The sequence below is a fragment of the Callospermophilus lateralis genome, chromosome 3 (genome assembly GCF_048772815.1).
Source record: "Callospermophilus lateralis isolate mCalLat2 chromosome 3, mCalLat2.hap1, whole genome shotgun sequence".
Classification (NCBI taxonomy): Eukaryota; Metazoa; Chordata; class Mammalia; order Rodentia; family Sciuridae; genus Callospermophilus; species Callospermophilus lateralis.
The window spans coordinates 74,770,992-74,793,183 of NC_135307.1; the positions used below are offsets into that span (position 1 = coordinate 74,770,992).

General features: G+C 38.1%; 1 protein-coding gene across 1 annotated transcript in view; it reads left to right on the plus strand.

Annotated features, from left to right (window-relative positions):
- Window positions 1–1,366: 1,366 nt before the first annotated feature.
- The window catches only part of Atg14 (autophagy related 14), a 39,427-nt gene continuing 18,601 nt past the window's right edge, over window positions 1,367–22,192 (plus strand). Inside the window, exons 1-3 of the mRNA XM_076850468.2 lie at window positions 1,367–1,587; window positions 14,716–14,778; window positions 17,306–17,348. Coding sequence (XP_076706583.1) covers window positions 1,367–1,587; window positions 14,716–14,778; window positions 17,306–17,348 — 327 coding nt within the window. The remainder of the gene's footprint in view (window positions 1,588–14,715; window positions 14,779–17,305; window positions 17,349–22,192) is intronic.

Below are 22,192 nucleotides of genomic sequence, written 5' to 3' on the forward strand. Positions count from 1 at the left end.
CTCTTATAAAAAAAAAAAAAATCTCACTTTTGGGCTGGGACTGTAGCTCGGCTATAGAGCACTTGCCTAGCATGTGTGAGGCCCTGGGTTTGGTCCTCAGCACCACATAAAAATAAGTAAAGGTACTGTGTCCAACTACAACTAAAAAATATTAAAAAAATCTCACTTTCAGGAACCATTCAGGTTTAGAGTAAGCCATTTTGGAAACAATACAGATTATTTTCTGCATACTCTTAGAGTCCATAGTAACTGTATTAAAGTAACCCAGATAAGACTGAGGATGGAGGTGCAAAGGGAACAGACTGAAGACCTAACTAGATTGTAGCATCACCAGCATTTACGGAGATGTCGGGTTAACAGGGATGGGACTAACATTACCTACGAGGCATTGCTTATGTCCTTCAAGAGACACTTCAGTCTCTAATGCAGAGACTGTAAGTGATGGCTTCAGAACATCTCTTCATACCGAGGAGACAGTTCTGAGTCTCTGCGTGTGGAACTTGGAGAGAATTCCCAAGTAGAAAGTTCAGGGCAGTAGTCGGTGGCAATTCTACAGAAATAATCCTTGAGAATCGGTCTAAATGATTTGACCCACAAACCTACTTTTCTTTTTTATCCTGTAGTTTAGAGACAGTCGAACCTTCTCACCCACCACCTTACTTAACCCCCAGAAACTTACTCGAAGGGAAACCCTAACCTACCTAGTTCAGATTCTTTCAGAACATGGGGTCGGGAAGGAAGGTTGGCCATTAGTTATTAGAATTGCTTTCAAAAACACACAACTTTGATCTACACATTCAGTTTGGTTGGTTTCACTGGTTGATAGAGGCAAAGTATGAGATTATTAAATGGACCTACTTAATTCTTATGGCACTAGAGAGGTACTGTAATTATATCCATTTACGAGGAGGAAAGAAACAGGTTAAAGAATTTGCTCCAAATCACGCAGCTATTAAGTAGGTGGGTGAGCCAAACTTTACCTGGCTCCAAGACCCAACCCCTCACCCAACTTTTTCATGTGGTTTTAGCCAAACTGAAAAGCATCCTTAGAAAATCGAATTCCCTTGTTCTGTTTCCCATTCCTTTCCCCCAGGATACTTAGGGCATCGTATAGCTATTTTTTGCATAAATTTGAGGCGGTAACTCGCAACCTTGACCTCGTCCAGCAGTCGATGCTTTGTTTGGCGGATTCGCCGTGGATAGAACTCGCTGCGGCTCGGAAGGTTGACGAAGAGGCAGCCGAGGTGGGCCGGGGTCCTCCAAGACCCACGCCCACCCAGCGCGCTTCCTAGGCCCCTCCTCCGCGCCCAGGATGCACCTGGTTGAAAACAAAATCCCACGTGACCGGCCCTGCGCTCAGGCCATCATGGCGTCTCCCAGTGGGAAGGGAGCCCGGGCGCCCGAGACTCCTGGCTGCGGGCCCCAGACGCTCGCCCGGGACCTGGTGGACTCCGTGGATGACGCTGAGGGGCTGTACGTGGCGGTCGAGCGGTGTCCGCTCTGCAACACCACCCGCCGGCGGCTGACCTGCGCCAAGTGTGTCCAGAGCGGCGATTTCGTCTACTTCGATGGCCGGGACCGGGAGAGGTACGGCGGCCGCCACGGCCCTATTGTTTCTTCTCTGTCTCTCTTGCCCGGCGATCAAACACTGGAGGTTAGGGCCCGGGGCCCCTAGTATTGGTCCGGATGCCAGGCATCGGGGGAGGGGTAGTGGCTGTACGCCGGCGCTTGCTTGCCAGTAAACAGAGTCGGGGTTGGGGGTGTCGGGTGAGAGAAGGTCGCTGTTTCTCCTTCACCCATTACTCTCATCACTGAGAGGAGTTTGACCCCACTGTACTACTGGATACTAGGGAAAGAGGAATAGATGGTGGTTCTCGGGAGAAGTCCTCCCCTGTTGCTGCCATAGAGTGGGAGTCCTATTTCTTTGCTATAGTCCCATTCATAAAGCTTGGTTTAACCTTTTTCTATCTTCGGAAGCACAGTCATTATCATTTGTCTCAAGAGGATAGATGAAGAGAGAATCAAATAACTGAGAGACACTTGGGCCCTGTTAGTCCGAGTCACAGATAAGCCTTTTTATCAAATGATCTTACTCCAGTGTGTGAACTAGGACTAGCTGGTTGCTCCCTTTCCCTCCTCCCTATCTCTGAAGATTATTTTGGCTGCCTAGAGTTTGAGGTGTTTTGACTTTGTTTTAAAATTCACATCCGGAGCTGTAGGCCTTTAGTTAAGAAAATTGCATTTAGCAATGTGTTATGGCTTCAATTTGGAATCTAAATAGAGCCACAAGCCCTGCTAAAGGTCTTGAAAAAGCATGATTAACAGTAGGGTCTTCCATTCCCATACTTTGTTTCACTAGTTTAGTTGCAATGATGGTAAGATATCTGAACTTTCATGTTCAAAGAGTTATCGGTGTATTCTTTTACAATAACCCAGTAAGTTATCCCCAATTTATTACTGAGAAAACCAAGGCACAGTAAGTGCCTTGCCCTACCTCATACCGATAATAAGAGTAAGGATCAGAATTAAAACCCAGACAATGTGGATTTGTATACCCATGCATTTAATTACTGGACTCTACAACCTCTAGATTTGGGAATTGTTCACGTTCCTAGTATCCTTGTGTTCATAGATGGGAGTTCTTTTCTCTTTTAAGGAGATATGTACATTTTTAAAAAAAAATTGGCACCTGCCACAATGATGCATTAGATGACTTTACCAACCACCCATATTTATCAGTCATATATCTTCAACTTGGACCTCTCTGAAATCCAGAAAACAGCTGCTTATTCAACATCTGTGTTTAAGAGCCACAAGCCTTAAACTTAAGTATCCCATCTTAATATGGCAAACTGAACTCTTGATTTTAAATTTATAAATATATTCCTCATACCTCATACCAACTCAGTAAATGCCAATGTCATTTTTCCTTTATGTAGGCCAAAAAAGAAAAATCTTCCAGTCCTCTTTAACTCCAGTGTTAAGCAGCTATATTTAATTTCATCAACAAATCCTATCTACTCTTCAAAACCTGTACTGAATCTTATCCTCTCACCATCACCTGGTATGATCCACTAGAGGATTACTGCCTCTTGTGTCTCTGCTTCCACCCTTGCCTGCCCTATTATTGCAATTTCCTTCTTGTAGTCAGAGTAATGCTACTCCTTCATTCTTTTGTTCAAATTGTCAGCACTTTTCCATTTTGCCCCAAGTAAAAGCCAAATCCTCAACCAAAGTTCTGTATCATCTGTTCCTCCTCTGATCTAATCTCATTATCTTCTTTACCTACTTTCTTTTACCACCTTGGCCTCTTTGTCAGTCCAAGAACACTCTCTGAGGGCCTTCGCAGTCACATTCAGATTGCCAAAATCTTTTCTCCCAAAATATTCAGGACAGTTTGTTTTGTTTAAATCCTGTTTATATATTAGAAAGACTCTTTAGGATTCTTCAATTAAAATAGTAACCTCTTTAACCTGCTTTATTCCGTATCACTTATCATCATTGGATGGTTCACAGGTTAATTTGTCTAACTGTGCCCCCCACTCCAGTGATGTAAAACTATATGCAGGCAAGACTTTATGTACACTGTTCTATCTTCACATAGCTCAATAAAGGTTTATGAAATGATTGAATGAATCTACCCCTCCTTTGCAACTAATCTATTCCTGGACTATTCCTGATCCAAAGCTAGAAGCCCTGGAGTTAGGTTAGCCTTCTCCTTTCTTGTATTCCCTACATCTAAGTCATTGGCCTAATGCAGTCTGACACTAGAATACATCTTGAACGTGTCCACTTCTGATCCTGGACACTGTTTTTTCCATTGTTACTACTTAATGATCTTTTACTCAAGACTCCCCCTCCCACTTCTCTCCTCACAGCAGCTTCAGTAGAAATGTAAAGCAGATAATGCCACTGTTGCTTAAATCTTTCAATGGCATTCCACTTCATTTAAAATAAAATCCAATCTCCTTGCAAAGGCATATGAAGCCCCATGTGATTTGGCAGCTGCTTGCTTCTCTAACTTTGGCTATAAGGTTGAGTTAAAAATGTGAGCTTTGCATTCATGCTACATCTAATTAAATCCAGATCCCACAACTTACTATGTGATTTGGGCCAAGTTTCTTAACCTCTTATGCCTTTTTCATTTTGAAAAAGATTGGGTGTCAAGTGTCTAGTAATGATTTTATAAAAGCATGCATACAAAGGGCCTAGCAGGATGTCTAGCAAATATTAGGCACTTAAAAAAAATGCATGTCATGCTCCCCCTCTTATTCACTGCTCCATAGTCATGACCTTCTCTAAAATCCTTAAGCACATGCTGTCCCTTCTGCTTACATCACTTTTCTTTTTGTCTGTTACCTTAACTTTAATCTCCAGACTTAAATGTCACTTCCTCAGTGAGGGCTTCCCTGACCTTCCTCAATGAGGTAGATTTCCACCTCCATCTATCACCATTATTTGTCATAATAACATTCAGTTTATTTCTTGTTTGGTGGTAGGCATGGTGTGTAATGCTATTTGAGAAAAATATCTGTATCCAGAATGTAGTTCCATGAAAGCATGACTTAGCAGCAGGAGATGGCACATAGACCATGATCAAAGAAAGGGAAAAGGCAAAACTACTTTTAAAACTTTAGGTGGGTGTGGGGGGGTGGACCTTAGTGGTAGATTGTGCTTCCCTAGCATGTGTGAGGCCCTGGGTTTAATCCCCAGCCTTGAAAAAACAAAAAAAAAAACAAAAAAAACCCTTACATATAGATTCTTTGCCAAATTTTAGCATTACAGTGAATATTCAGAAAAATAATTTATTATATTGGATTTCTTTTCCTGACCAAACAGAAAAAATGGAGAGCAAATTCCCCAACGATTCATAATTTGGAGCTACAAAAGAGAGCTTGAGGTTCAGGGGTAACAGGACTGCCACAGAGGTCTGTTCAACCAGCTTCCCTTCTTTCTCCCATCTCTGAACTCCATGTGCCTTTAAAAGAGGGTTTTGTTTTTCTTTGTTTCCAGATGTTGCTCAGTGTCTAGTAGGGTGAAAGAATCTTTTGAGATCCAGGACCACTGTCCTAATAGCCAACTAATTTTTAATGGTTTCTCATTGGGTACCATTATATGCATAAAACATTCTGGCAAGTTACAGAGAAAGATGGGTCTCTGCTCTCAAGGATTTACACTGACTGCTAGTTTTAATGGCTTAGCGGTTCAAGGGAAATTAGGTATTGAATAAATCTATCTCACAATAGTTCCTGTAACTCCCAAGAAGGGAGTCTATGTCATATACTTCGGTGAACCGTATGAATGTCGCATATAGGTTTGTTGGAAAAATATCCAAACTTAATCCTTCTTTGTTTTGTGGGATAACCTCATAACTTTTGTATCCTCACCCACAAGATCCTTCCTTATCGTCTTCCTTGCCCCTAGTCTTAAAACAACATGTTCTTTTCTGCCTTTTTGTCCACATTTTAACTTAGGTTCCCTTAGGAGAGGAATGATAACAAGCAGTATAATCTTTGGGTGTAGTAACTTCTGAACAGTTTAAAATTACAGGCCTTTTAACAGGAGTGTAATTTTCTGGATTATACATTTATCTGACTCAAAGAGCATTCTAAGCATAGATATTATCAGCATAGATAACTGGTAGGTTGAGTAATCTTTCCACCCCAAACCAAGAAATTGGTTATCAGTTCATGATAGGTGGAGGAATGGGGCCAGGAATGAGATCTGAGAAATCTGTCAGCAGGTATGTTGTTGTTGTTGTTGTTGTTGTTACCAGGGATTGAACCTAAGTGTGCTTGACCACTGAGCCACATCCTTTTGTTTTTTATTTTGAGATAGGTACTAACTGGGTTGCCTAGATCCTTGGTAGATTGCTGAGGCTGGCTTCAAACCTGTGATTCTTCTGCCTTGGCCACTGAGCCACTGGGATTACAGGCATATGCCACCAAGCTCGGCCTGTCTGCTGGTTTAGAAACCAGCAAGTTTTCAAGTATGGATTAAAAAGACACATTTTAGAACTATGTGGGTATTATGATTATACTTTTTCCAGGAAACAGAAATGCAGGCACTAAGCAAACTGATAGATAGGATAAAAGATGAGAAGAAATTTGGATGTTACTGTAAATTTCTGTGCTGATGCTGATGTTTCTGTAGGAGAAGTCTCAGCCAGTACCCAGAAAGTATCCTTTAGATATTGCCCTTCCCTTTTCCTGTATCTTTTTGGTTGTCACTCATGGTGACCTATAAAAATCTATTGTCTTAAGAATTCAGTTCTGTGTGCTGCTTCAGCAGAAAAACCCTACAGGGTGGCTAGGCTCCTCATCTTTAGAAAGAGGTTATTAACTCACTGTTGTCTGATTATGTATTTTAGGAAAGTTGTCATCACATCCCATGCAGCATATCACTAGTGTCTCCCCCCCCAAAATGTGGATTTGCTAAGAAAATAACAGGGTCTTTTTTTTTTTTTTTTTTTTTTTTTTTGAGGGATGTCATTTTTTCTTTTGGTACTAGGGATTAAATCCAGGGATGCTTAATCACTGAGCCACATCTCCAGCCCTTTTTTATGTTTTATTTAGAAATGGGGTCTCATTGAATTGCTTAGGGCCTTGTTAAATTGCTGAGCCTGGCTTTGAACTCATGATCCTCCTGCCTCAGCCTCCCAAGCTGCTGGGATTACAGGAAAAATACAGTTTTTGTTTTTAATCAGTATCACTGGATATCTTTTAGAATTTATAAAAGGTTTCACATTTACTGGCTCATTTGTGCCTTACTACACCCTCATGAGTTATGAACCCATTTTAAAGATAGAAATCCAAGGCTCAGCATTTTGGGGGCTGATTTACTCATGGTCTGTGCTAATTCTTAAATTCTAAATCTGAACTGTATTTTAAAATTGAGTTTAACAATATCATGTTGTTACACAGATTGAGCTATATCTCAGAGGGTTACATAAGCTCAACTAAGCCAAGGCCTGGGGCTGAATCCAGAAAGCCAGTGCCCTGAGCCTGTGCACCCTACCAGGGTGGGAAGATTCCTGGGGCAGGGTTCGCTCACCTCCAGGTAGCTCCATCTGTTATTTTGCCAGGTTCTAATTATCCCCAGACCCAACGTTCAGAAGATTGTCTCCAGTGCTCATCATATCTACACTGTGTTTTCAAAACCTGTCATAACCTAAAAGAGTTTTCATAATCTAAAGTCTTCTTCAAACACCAAAGCCATATAGCACTTACGGAAAATAAAGCATAAAGTATGATTATAAAAATAATCCTGGGATTTGCAATTTGCTGTTGGTAGGGAAAGTACTGAATTGATGTGTTGATGAAATCGACACTTGCTGAAAGCCTGGTGCTTACCCGAGTATGGCAGAGCAGTCAGTGACATATCTCAGAGGTCTGGGTTTTCTTTTAAAAATTGCCAAAAAGGAGCAAGATGCTTTAGAGATCTGGGTCGTAGAAAAGGTATTAATGTGAGATTTTATTGAGTGTTTCTAAATTTAGCCCTTTAAAATATGTTTCAGATAAATTTGTTTTTCCTGAATTCTTCCAGAGTTGACCTTCCTCAAATAAACATTGTAACCCTGAATCTCAGAAGGCCACTTTGGTGGTGGGTCTTCCACTTGGGAAACAGTAACTTTGTGACAACTTGCTTCTCTTTAAAATTTCAGAAACTTTTTTTTTATGGGGGGGGTGTCTATTTTTCTTCAAAATATGGTTGAATTTGATTAGTTTGAATTTTTATATTGATGAAACATGTAAAATGCAATTTTATAAATATGGGATTTTAAAATGTCCAAACATCTTAGATACAAAGTCTCTCAATCCTACCATGTAGCAGTATCTCTATTTTAGATGAGGAGTAGTCTCAATATTTTCTTGCATATCTATGCTGAAATGAGATATATAGATACATACTATTTTGCAAGGGTAGTTTTTATTTTGCATCTATTATACATAAACATCTTTTACATCTGTTTTTTCTATTTTACTCTTTTACAACTGTAAAATTCCTGTTTTAAAAATCTAGAGTTACAATCATTCAGCCACTTCATGAAAAATAAGTTATACAAAATGTTCCCTTTTATTTTTCTGTTTACTATTTTGTAAACAAAAATGAATTTTTCTATTTTCATTTCTAAAGGATGCTTTAGAGTAAGATGAATAGTGACATTTAAAGCACATTCTTTTTACATGTGCAGACACAGCAGGTATTAGGACCCTCTTATCCCTAGTTTCACAGTTCTTTAGTCTCTTCACATGGTCTGATTCTGTAGTTCAGTTTAATATGTAGTAAAATGTAAAAATCACTCATTGCAGTGAACAAATGGGAGACTAGCATATGTTATGTGCCAAGTGTCTGAACCTGATACTTTCACATTTCTTTTATTTAATCTCTATAGCCAAGTAAAACATAAGCGTAATTCCTATCTTACAAGTGAGGAAACTGGAAAATGGTTTATTTCTATTTTATTAACCTCTTTTCCTACCACTGGAGTATGTTTTTCATATTTTTGAATGCCTTACGAATTTAAGGATGAAGGAATTTGGGTGTAGCTCAGTGGCAGGGTTTGTGCTTAACTTTTGAGAGTCCCCAGCACCAAAAATAAATGAAAATTTGATAACAAGTAATTCTTACCATGTTAGTATTCCATTTCAATAAATATTTAATTCTTCAGCCATTTTTATTTAAACTTATTTATTTATTTATTCAGTAGCTTTGGCACATAACATGGTAGAGAAGGCTCTGCTAACTAATTTTCTCCTTTTTTTGGGGAGGAGGGACATTCCACCACTGAGCTACATCCCCAGTTGTTTTTTTTGTTGTTGTTGTTTTTTAAGAGGGTCTCTTACTAGTTGCTGAGTCTGGCCTCAAACTTGTGATTTTCTTGTCTCTGCTGCCAAAGTTGCTGGGATTATAGGTGTGCACCACTGCACCCAGCTCTTACTGTCTGATTTTTATTCTTTTTCAACCTGTGTATTTTTATGCTTAGTCTTGAGCAAGAATGGTCAGTCAGAAATATGATTTAAGACAAAAGAGTATGATCTAGTGGAAATAAACTGGGGGGAGGGCTGGGGCTGTAGCTCAGTGGCAAAGCACTTGCCTAGCATATGTGAGGCACTGGGTTCGATCCTCAGCACTGCATAAAAATTAACAAATAAAATAAAGGCATTCTGTCCATCTACAACTACAAAAAATTTTAAAAAAGAAAGAAACTGGGGGAAATTGCAAGACCTGTTGTTCAGATTCTTCTCTGTCTTTATGTCTTCAGAGATAAGGTTATTCCTTTCCTCCTGGTGTGGGGAGAGCGTCTCTTAAATGAATCTTAATACCTTGATTTCAGAAGTTCAGTCTATGGTTGGTCAACTCTGTACTTCTGGGCTGGAAGAGAGACATAACATCATGGCAGAAGGAAGTGGCAGAGGAAAACTGCTCAGGAGGTCACATCCAGGAAGCAGAGAAAGTGTCATTTAACACTCTACAGCAACCTGTGCCAAAATCAGGGACTGGGAAATTCTCTCCCACTGAGCTGAAAGTTAATTCTCTTCACTTGCCCCCCTCCACCTCCATATTTAAGAAACCGGAAAGGGTATGATCTGTCTCAAGAACTTTAGATGCAGTGGGGGAATTATATATATATTTTTTATAGTGGGGTTGATCCTCAGAAGGAGAGCATGAGTACTTTTTAATTGATTGATGCTTTTTTCTTTTTTTTAAACCTTTTTATAAAGATATATATAATTAATATAAAAAAATTGTCCAGAAGCACATACAGAAAGAAATAGATATTACTCAGATTTTCACAGCTGTTTATTTTTTATACTTCCTTTCAGTATTGTGGATATTTATATATATTTAGAATCATATCACATGTATATAGTTCTGCTTCTTGAAACAAAGCATGTCATAAAAACATACTCACATCTTTTCCCATAAAATATTTTAGTCTCCTTCATAGCCATCATAATTGTCATAGTGAACATTAAAATTGTTTCCAATATTTTGCTATTATGACTGACTGACACCTTCAAACAAATCTCTTTTTATCTCTGATCTGTTTCCTTGATTCCTTCAAATGCATTATAGTTCCAAAGATTTTGTGTATTTTTTTCAGGCCTTCATTTGCCATTCCCCCACCACCACCATCATCACCAATACTGCAGATTGAACCCAGAGGCACTGTACTACTGAGCTGCATCCCTAGACCTTTTTATTTTTTATCTTGAGAAAAAGTCTAATTTAGTTACCTAGGCTGACCTTAAACTTGGGATCCTGCCTCAGCCTCCTGAGTCCCTGGATTATAGGCATGCACCTCCAGGCCTACCTCAGAGGAATTTCTTTTAATGCATTTTTGTCCATTTGACATATAATTGTACATGTTTATGGAGTGTGACATTTCAGTACATGTATATAATGTGTCATTTTTGTCTTTCTTAAATACATTAGTAGTGTCTCTCAGACTGAAGTATTGCCATAACCTTAGGCATAGGGTATACATGTGGCTCTAAGATGAGTGAAAGGACCGAGCAGGCAGGTAGAGGGATTATAATTATCTTATGAAAGGTGTTTTGCTTGGCATGTAACATAGTAAGTGCTCAGTAAGTTGCAGGTGTTATGGTGCTAATTATCCCTAGTACAGAATTAATAATATGGAATGCTAATAGAGTGAATGCCTAGTGCTGTTGTTCTGGTAGTATAGGATAGATTGATGTGAGTTGTCTGAACTGTGGATAGATCCACTCAGCCCTCTTGATTATAGCTAGGGAGCAGAGTGGAATCAGGGTCTCATCATTGCCTCATTAACAGCATATTGTATCCCTGTTACCTGCTTGGTGTATTGAAATGTTTTGGTGTTCAAGACAGAAATTTTTTGCAAAGCCCAATTCCCTCTGCCTGTAATGCCTTCCTTCCCTTAACAGGGCCAACCATAACTCATCCTCACAGTTCAGCTTGGAAAGGTATCACTCCCAGAAAGCTCCCTCTTGAGACCTGAGCTGGGTTGTGTGCTCTCTCATGCCACTGGGCTCTGTGCTCTCTCATACCACTGGGCTCTGTGACCAAACCCTCTCCTAATTTTCATCAGTCCCTACTGCAGGGGCACTATGAAAGTCAATTTTGAGTAGGTTTTGCATGGGTGGTGCTGAGATCAATCTTAGGGCCTCGTACTTGGTAAGCAAGTGCTCTATCTTTGAGCTACTCCCCAGCCTAAGGGAGTGATTTTTTTTTTAATGAGGAAAAAATAAATCATGAAAATATGGGAGAATTTAGGAAACAACAAAGTCAATTTAGGGAGTAATTTTTTAGGGAGCAAAAAACCTTAAATCTTACAAGTATGGAGGAATTTAGTACATGATATGGGTTTTTGTTGTTGTTGTTGTTATTGTTGTTTTGTTTTTGTTACTGGGGATTGAACTCAGGTATACTTTACCACTGAACTACATCTCCAGACCTTTTTTTTTTTAAATTTATTTTTTAGTTGTAGTTGGACACAGTAACTTTATTTCATTTTATGTGGTGCTAAGGAGCGAACCCAGGGCCTCGCACATACTAGGTGAACACTCTACCTCTGAGCCACAACCCCAGCCCCAGACCTTTTAATTGTTTATTTTGAGACAGGATCTTGCTAAGTTGCTGAGGCTGGCCTCAAACTTGCACAATTCCTGCCTTAGCCTCCCAGTTTGCTGGGATTGCAAGTGTGCACCACCACACCCATCAAGAAGGTATTTTTTAATTGGAAGAGAAACTACAGGAAATGCCTTGTATGGAACAGGTTCACTGGCAGATTTCTTTCAGAAGATATCACAAAAACTAGAATCATTAAACAAACAAAAGGGTAAGGGTTTATGTAACTTTAATGATATTTATTCAATGAAAACAAACCCAACTTGCAAAACAGTATGTAAAACATAAATCCACCTCTCTCCACCCACCTTTTAAGATAAAATATGTTTGAATGTAGTGACTATCTTCTTAGTTCTTTCTTGTAAACCATATTGAAAACACACAGGATGGTGGGATGAGTCCATTTCCATGAGTGGTGGGTTGGAGAATGCGAAGAATGGATGAGTGTAACAAGTGAGCACTTGACATGTCATGTGGACCCAGCTACGTTCATGATAGCATCTGCTGGCTAGCTTTGTTAGTGCCACCTCTTTTTATTCTCCTTCATGAGGGTTAACATGACTCACAAAGTATTTGATCCAGTAGAAATCGTTATCTGTTGTTATTGCTATTGCTATCTTATGTTTGTTTTTAAAGGGGGTGTGTTTCTAACAAAGTCCATGAGAATGAGCCAGCTCCGGGTGAAGCCGGACATAGTTGTCTTTCATCCTACATGGTTTTAGGGCACAGTGGCATTTTTCCAACAGACCCCCCAAAATTTTTATAGACCCAGAGAGCAAGATTTTATCTTTCTTGTGTGTCTCTTGCTTGGTTGGACAGTCTTGAGTTTGTAATTTCCTTCAGAGTATCAGAACATAAATCACCATGTTGTCTTAGTGAGATAGAAGTAAAATATCACATTAGTTTGCCATTTTTGATACAAGGAAGTGGAAGCATGTAACAAATGATACATTTGAGAATGCACAGTGAACAGAAGAATATATAATTAGATTTCTTAATATTATGGAGGATGCTTTGTTAGGCACATAGAAAATACCTGATAAGTCAATTGATAGTCTGTGGGCTTGTTTACATATTGTTTTCTGAGTGACCTAATACTGTTTCATGCGGCTGCCACCTTATGGACTTTGCAGTGCTATCCAGTAGAACTTTATGTGGTGAGGGAACTGTTCTGTGTCCATACTGTCCCAATAAGTCAGGGTGCCTATTGCAGTGTGGTCAGTGCAGCTGAGGAACTAAAGATTTAATTTAAATTGTCACATTATAAATTTATAATCTTATTCCATATAATATTACTTGATTTGCTTTTTTGATTAATATGTCATACATTTTCAGTGACTATTAAACGGTAGGGTCACAATTATATCATTTTATCCTTTACATTTAGAAGTTGATGTCTTTGGTATGTTTCAAAGTAAGGGTTATAGAAATAATATTTTAGAGAGATTTCTCTGTCCAGATTATTTTTAGGGTTGTGATGGTTCTGCTAAATTGTTTTCATTTATACTAGGAATTCAGGAGATGGCTAAAAGCCTATTCTTGGACTCAATACCATATTACTGTTGCATGTGTCATTACCCAGTCCCCTTGAAAATAGTGACCCACTGTTTGCTCAATTCATAATTAGTTGCATGCTGTTAGTCATACTTTCTATCCCCCAAGTCCTAATTAAGTAGCAGAACACATTTTAGGTGCTTAGTAGTCACATGTGGCTGGTGGCCACCATACTGACCAGCACAGATGTGAAAAATCTGAATAATTTTTTTTTACACTGTCAGGTAGCCCACAATTTAGACATTGTACCCGATAGCTGTGAAACACTCATTGTTTCCAGTGCAAATGGAACTTTCACAGAGGCAGACCATATGCAAGGCCATTAGACACACTATGAAACATTAAAGTCTCAGAGTATACCGTGCCTATATCTGAGTTACATTTGAAGACAGTAACAATAAATTACCTAAAAAACCTATATATCTGGAAGCTAAGTAGTACACTTCTAAATAACTTATGGGGCAAAGAAGGAATCTTCTGGAAAATAAGGAGTTTTAAATTAAATGATAATGAAAATATATCACATCAAAAATTTTAGGCTGTAGCTAAACAAGCAGAGGGAAGTTTTTTAACTATATTAAAATGGAAGAAAGCATTAACAACAACATGGATGGAACTGGAGATCATTGTGTTAAGTGAAACAAGCTAGGCACAAAAAGAAAAGTGCCACATGATCTTATGTGTATAATCTAAAAAGGTTAGTTTCATAGAAATTGAGTAGAATGGTGATTACAAGAGTCAGAGAAAGTAGTGAGGAGGGAGGTATCAAGGGAGGGTGGTCAGTGGATACTAAATAGAAGTAAGAGGTTCTGATGTGCTATTGCACTATAGGGGGACTATAGATAATTATATAATTAAAATTATTTTTGTAATGGAAACATCAAGCCAGGCATGGTGGCACACACTTGTAATACCAGCAATTTAGGAGGCTGAGGTGGGGTATCAAAGTTCAAGGTCAGCTGGGCATGGTAGCAAACATCTGTAATACTAGCAATTTAGGAGACTGAGGCAGGAGGATCATGAGTTCAAAGCCAGCCTCAGCAACTTAGCGAGACCCTATCTCTAAATATGAAAAAGGACTGGGATATGGCTCAGTAGTTAAAGTGCCCCTAGCTTCAATTACCATTACCAAAAAAAAAAAAAAAAAAAAAGTTCAAGGACAGCCTGGGCAGCTTAGCAAAACTCTGTCTCAAAATAGAAAATTTAAAAAGGGCTGGGGATTACCTCAGAAGTAAGTGCTGGCTGGGTTCAATCCCCAGTACTGTTTTAAAAAAAAAAAAAAAGACAGTCTAAATTTTCTTGAATTCAAATTTATTTTAGTATTCTCATGTGCATCCTTTGAAAAATAATTTAACCTGTTGGGAGAAAGAATTTGTAAACATTTTATAAACCCAGCAACTAGCTGTGTGCATCCTATTGAGGATCTCTGTTACATTAAGAACTGTGTCATTTTCACAGAAATGATCAACTCTCAGGGACCTGTATAATGTCAATGAACTGGGAAAAAATGAACATTAAATAAAACATTGAATTTTTTTCTTACAGGTTTATTGACAAGAAGGAAAGGTTAAGTCAACTTAAGAGCAAGCAAGAAGAATTTCAAAAAGAGTGAGTTTTTTAATTTGATTTTTGATTTGTGGAGGTTATCTGTCACCATTTGGTTTAATTCATTGCTAAGGTATGCAGATATAATGTTTGTTAACTTACTTAGTTTAGTGCATAGTCTTTTAAAGTTTGGGAAAGGAGTATATCTGAGAAAGGTAAAGCAGGGGATATCAGGCTTCTAGAAAACATCAGCCCCAGACCTGGTGCCTGGCATACAGTAGGTATGCCAGGTGTTTGGCAAATGTTTGGATGGATGAATCAAACCCCATGCCTTTCTTATTGACGTGTGGCATGTGGGCTCACAATAGTAGGCTTGCTTAGACTTAAATTGATACTAGTGGCTCCCATAGGATCTTGGTGCTTTCATTGACCTCTCCTCTTCTGTCCAGTGTTGGGCCAAGTGTGGTCTGCAGATCATCTTTGTCAGAATTCAGTCATTTGAGATAACAGTTTTTAAAAATGCAGATTCTTAGAATCATATCCTGAGCCATTCTGATTTTGTAGGTCTGGGGCAAGGCCTGAGAATCTGAGATGTGAGTGAGTATTCTAATGAATCTCTCACCTCCTAGGTTTAAGAATTGTCCTGTAGAATTTTTCTTTTTCTTTTTGTTGTTGTTGTTGAACTAAGGATTGGACCCAGGGTCCAATCAATGAACTACATTCCCAATCCTTTTTATTTTGAGAAAAGGTCTAAGTTGCCCAGGTTGGCCTTGAACTTGTAATCCTCCTTGACTCAGTTTCCCAAGTAGCTGGGATTGCAGGCATGTACCACTGTATCCAGCCTAGTTTAGATTTTTTGAAATAATTTCTTTTCTCTCTCTCCATCATTAATCTCAGCTAGTAGAGTTGAAATTTATTCTGATGTTACTAGGTTGATAATTAGCTACTTCTAGTATTTTGGGGAAGTAGCTATTATCTAAACATGATTCCACATGCCCCATATTTTTCAAGACAACCTCAATTTCAGGTATTTTATTCCACTTTTCAATAGAATTTTTGTTTTTGTTTTTGTTTTTTTTGGGGGGGGGCAATACTAGGGATTGAGCCCAGGGACACTCCATCAATGAGCTTTATCCCTGGTCCTTTCTAAATGTTTTCTTTTGAGACAGGATCTCATTAAATTGACTATGCTGGCCTTGAACTTTTGATCCTCCTGCCTCGGCCTCCTGAGTTGCTGAGATTACAGATATGCACCATCACATTTCCAGCTTCTTTGAAGAGATCTTAAAACATTAAATTTTCTCCTGTGAAGTTTCACATTTACTTCATTACTATGGGCTGAATTATTTTCTTACCCATTTTGGATGTTGAAAGCCTGTGCTCAGTATCTCAGAATGTGACTGCCCCTTATAGGGGTTTTCTCCAAAGGCTTCCTAAAGTAGGCCAACATGGAGGTCTAATTCTGCAGATAAAAATAATTGACATTTTTGCCAGTGAATCCCAAAGTGGGGTCTGATCCTCTAAAGAGAGTTGGCTGTGATTTGAATAAACACATTGGTGAACAAATAAAATATTCTTCATTAGAGAAACCTGCTTGAATTTATTTAACTCAACACATTTTCTTTATTACTGGATCACAGGAACTATATATTTTTTCCCATAGAATACTTTATTCCATAGGACAAAATTTTAGAGTTGCTGGTTCGTGCCATTTGGGAAGTAAGCATCATATTTTAGATTATGAATTCTCTTACAGCTGTCATCATTATTTTTTGTGGCATCAGGGGAGTAGTGAACTTAGTGGTACTCGGTCTCTGAGCCACATCCCCAGCCCTATTTTGTATTTTATTTAGAGACAGGGTCTCACTGAGTTTCTTAGTGCCTTGCTTTTGCTGAGGCTGGCTTTGTACTCTCGATCCTCCTCCCTACATCTCTCCAGCTGCTAGGATTACAGGCATGTGCCACCATGCACAGCATCATTAATTATGACTGAGAATTATTGATTATGACTGAAGACAACAGGAACTTCATGGAACTTTATTGTGGATGTCTATAGTAAGGCTCTTGGCAGTGTTAGAAGTACAAAAAGAAAAGAGCAAAGGAGAACTATGGAGAACAAGGAATTTGGGAAACATTTGAAATACCAAGTCCCACTTTGGTATTTCTAGCCATTTCTAAGTCCTTATGTATTTTTGTGGTACTAGGGCTTAAATCCAGGGGCAATTTACCATGGAGCTATATCCCCAGTCCTTTTTTTTTTTTTTCAGAGAGAGAGAATTTTTTTAATACTTATTTTTTAGTTCACAACATCTTTGTTTGCATGTGGTGCTGAGGATTGAACCCGGGCCGCACGCATGCCAGGCGAGCACGCTACCACTTGAGCCACATCCCCAGCCCGCCAGTTTTGAGACAGGGTCTTGCTAAGTTCTGAGGCTGACCTTGAAGTTGTGATGCTCCTGCATCAGCCTCCTGAATCACTGAATTATAGTCATGTGCCACTGCACCCAGCTTATTTTAAAAAGTTGATTATACACTTCCAAGTTTCACAAAATTCTATTAAGAATTTGTTTTCTGTTTTTTCTCCCTACAGGGTATTAAAAGCTATGGAAGGAAAATGGATAACAGATCAGTTGGTAAGTTCTAAGAAGAATTTATATTAATATTCTATTAATATTCTTTATACCTGAGGCCACATATTTTTAAGTTGGTGAAGCTTCAAAGTAATTTTGAATTTAAATTATTTTTTATTACTTTTGGAAGTCTTTTTTTTTTTTTTTTTTTTAAACAGGCAAAGTACAGATTTATTAAAAAGTGGAGTGAGAAAGAGAGGCTCAAGCCTGGCAGTCCTGTTCTTAAATATGTTTATGTAGCCCTCTCCGACATTTCACCTACATTCCCAAAACAGAATATGGGCATATAATTGTGGAGCCATCAAAGAGTAACTGAAGTTTGGTGTAGATATAGAAACACAAAAGCAATGGCCTATTGTTCTTGCAAAAATTATTCATAGTAAACACACTCCAGGTGGATCAGTGATTAAATGAAATATGTAAACCTATAAAAATATTAAAGCATGCAGGAGTATTTTTGTAACCTGGGGGAGTGTGGGATCTTTATAAACCACAGGGTAAAGTAATTGGACAGATTATATATACAAGTTAGAAGGTTCTGTGTTAAAAACACTAAACAAAATTAATAGACTGAGAAAAACAACATAGGAAATAAGGAGTTTGATAAAAGCGACAACTCTTAAAACTTCCATCCCATGTTGGTGGGAGTATCCATGAGCACATTTGATTTGGGGACAGTTTTGTGGCAGTTTTTAAAGAGCACATATCATATATCCAGCCATTTTCTTCCTAAGGAAATGCACCTAAAGGCATAGATTTATGGATAAAGAAGCCTGCTTCTTTATCCGCATCCCTGGTGGTAAAGTTAATGTGTGAATACTCTAAATGTTCATCCATCAGTAGGAGATAAAAAGCTATCACAGTATGAAGGTGTTAAAAAAAAAAAAAAGTGGTCTTTGTATTTCTGTATTGAAAGGTCACTTTCACTGAACCCCATAAATATATACAATTACCATGTCAATTAAATTTTTAAGATTTTTTTTAAAAAAGTGATTGATTTACATGTGTCAGTATGGAAGTATGTCTAAGACATTTTTTTACAGCATCTTTCTTTTCCACCTTTATTTTATTTATTTATTTTTGTGTGGTGCTGAGATGCGAACCCAGTGTCTTACATGTACTAGGCAGGCACTCTACCACTGAGCCACAACCCCAGCCCCCAAGACACTTTTTTTTTTTAAAGAGAGAGTGAGAGAAAGAGAGAGCGAGAGAGAGAGAGAGAGAGAATTTTTTTAATATTTATTTTTTAGTCATCGGCGGGCACAACATCTTTGTTTGTATGTGGTGCTGAGGATTGAACCTGGGCCGCACGCATGCCAGGCGAGCGCGCTACCGCTTGAGCCACATCCCCAGCCCAAGACACATTTTTTTAATGAAAATGGAAGGTGAAGCTAAAGTATGATTCCATTTGTTGTGTGTATTTTATTTTGTTGTTGTTGCGAGTGTATTTTAGATGTAAATATTCTCTAAAAAGAAAAAATACTCATCAAACTTAAATTTTGGGGATGGCCTCTTGGGGTTGGGAGCTGAGCTTAGCAGAGGAGTGCGTGCTTAGCATTCAAGAGGCCCTAGGTCCGAGCACAGCATACACATACATGAACACAGAGATTCCACTACGGAAGAGGAAACAGGCTAACAGTCACATTTCTTTTTTTCCTTCTGCAATGTTTGATTCTCCCACACCACACACAATAATCATAATTTTTTTATGATGCATACCTTTTTACACATGCATAGTTTTTTACAAAGAATATTTATAATAAAGGTGAATATTGCTTATGCTGTGAATGAAATGAATAAACAAAATCTGTGGGAAATATTTCTAAATTCTCTATTTTTCCTGTCAAAAACTTCAGTATTGCCATTTTTTACATTTTTTAAAATATCTGCATTCTAGTTGTACATGATGGGATTTGTTGTACATGTTTATACATGCACACGATATAACAATATAATTTGACCAGTAATAAAACTCCATTGTGTATATAAAACCACATTTTCTTTATTCATCCATTGATGGACACCTAGGCTGGTTCCGTAGTTTGGCTATTGTGAATTGTACTGCTATAAATATGGGTTTGCATGTGTCACTGTAGTATGATGATTTGAATTTTTTAGGATAAATACAGAAGTGGGGTAGCTGGGTCACATGGTGGTTCTATGCCTAGTCCTTTGAGGAACCTCCATACTGATTTTCATAGCAGTTGTACTAATTTACAGTTCCACTAACAGTGTAAAAATGTTTCTTTTTCTCCACATCCTTTCCAGCATTTATTGTTTGTATTCTTGATTGCTATTAGTATGTGAAATCTCAGTGTAGTTTTGGTTTGCATTTTTCTAATTGCTGATAATATTGAACATTTTTCCATATACTTGTTGACTGTATTTCTTTTGAGAAGTGTTTATTTAATTCATTGTCCATTTATTAATTGGGTTACTTGCTTTGTGTGTGTGTGTGTGTGTGTGTGTGTTTGTATATTCTAGATATTAATCCTCTCAGAAGAAGGACTAGCAAAGATTTTTCTCCCATTTTGTAGGTTCTCTCTTTGCATTTCAATTATTTGTTTGTTTGTTTTGCTGTGCAGAAGCTTTTTAATTTGATGTCGTCCCATTTATTAACTCTTGGCATTATTTCCTGAGCTTTAGAGGTCCTATTGAGAAGGTCATTGCTTATATCTATATGCTGGAGTGTGGACCCTATGTTTTTTTCTAGAAGTTGCATTGTTTCTGGTCTAATTTTGAGGTCTTTGATCCATTTTGAGTTGATTTTTGTGGAGGGGAAAATAAAAGGGTCTAGCTTCATTCTTGTACATATGGATAACCAGTTTTCTCAGCACCATTTTTGAAAAGGCTATCTTTTCTTCAATTTATTTTTGGCACTTTTGTCAAAGAACAAATTACTGTAGATGTGTGGGTTTGACTCTGTGTCTTCTATTCTGTACCATTGATCTATGTTTCTGTTTTCATGCCAGTACCATGCAGTTTTTGTTACTATAGCTCTGAGTATAATTTGAAGTCAGATATTGTGATACCTCCAGCAATGCTGTTTTGGTTATAATTGCTTTGGCTGTTCTGGGTCTTTTATTCTTCAAAATGAATTTTAGGACTGTTTTTTCTAGTACTGTGAAGAATGCCATTGATATTTTAAGGGAGATTGCATTGAATCTGAATGTTGCTTTTGATAGTATGGACATTTTTAACAATATTAATTATGCCCATCCATGAATATGGGAAGTCTTTTCATTTTCTGAGGTCTTCAATATTTTTCTTCAATGTTCTGTAGAGTAGTTTCATTGTAGATAGAGGTCTTTCATCTCCTTGGTTAGATTTATTCCTGAAATTTTTTTTTTCTTTTGAGGCTTTTGTGAATAGAGTTGTTTTCCTGATTTCTTTCTCAGCAGAGTCATGATTGGTGTATAGGAAAGCTGTTGATTTTGTAACCTGCTACTTTGCCAAATTTGTTTGTTAGCTATAGCAGTCTTGGGTGGAGTGTTTTGGATCTTCTAGTTTCAGATCATCTGTAAACAGTGATAATTTGATTTCTTCCTTGCCTATTTTTATCCCTTGTATTTTCCTTCTCTTGCCTAATTGCTCTGGCTAGAATTTCTAGTCAGTATTGATTCTTAAAAACCACTACTTTTTAGAATGAAAATCTCTCAGGGCTAGGGGTGTAGCTCAGTGGTAGAATACTTGCCTAGCATGTGCACCTGGATGTGATCCCCAGCACCCCCCCCCCACACACACACACACACCAGCAGTGAAGATAACTCTTTTCCAATTTATTTCTGAACTTGTCAGTCCCTCTGAGTCCATTGTTTTTTTTTTTTTGGAGTTGCTTAACTACCCTGACACATCCCCCACCCCCCCTTTTTTTTTTTGCTTTGAGACAGGGTCTCGCTAAGTTACATAGAGCCTTTCTAAATTGCTGGAGATTGCCTCAAACTTTGATCCTCTTGTCTCAGCCTGCTAAACTGCTGGGATTACAGGTGTGAGCCACTGCACCCAGCTGAATCTGTTCTTGAATGTCTCTTTGGGTTCATTGGAGAGAATAAAAGTTCCCCTTCTGTCACTTCCCTACAGCCTGTTTTGTGTCTTTTGCCGTAGACTACTTGATAAGTGTTAATGCTATACACATTGGAACATTGTTGTAAGCTTTTAAGTGTCCATATTTATGGAGGTATTAGAAAATAATCATACTGTTTAACTTAAAGTATGGTCCCAATTTTTTTTTTTTTATCTTTTATTCATGTTGGGGGTAGCTATTACCTGGCTGTGCCATTCCTGGTGATATAAGAAGGTAATTTCACTGGGCACAGTGGCACATACCTGCAATCCCAGTAATTTGAAAGGTTGAGGCAGGAGGGTCGCAAGTTCAAGGCTAGCCTCAGCAACTTAGCAAGACCCAGTTCAAAATTTTAAAAAATGCTGGGATGTGGCTCATTGGTAAAATGCCCTTGGATTCAATCCCTGGTGCCAAAAAATAAATAGTCAATTTCATGTTTCACATAATTTTCTGGGCATTTCAGAAAATTGTTACTTGTTATACACTTTAAAAAATAAAACTGGTTTTAGTGCAGTTTTTATTTCTATGCCCTGCATAGGAATAATTTACTTACTGTGTGAGATCATACAGTAATGTTAATAGTGTCTTAGTAACCATCACTCAAAGTGTAGATCAGTGAATCAATAAGACTTTTTGTAATGATGCAAATATCCTTTGTCTCCACCCTCCAAAATGATAGCACTAGCTATGTGTGGTGTTGACCTTTTGACACGTGGGTAGACTAAGTAAGAAACTGATGTATTTTTCTTTGATGTAATTTTAATTGAGTTTTAAATAGCCGAAT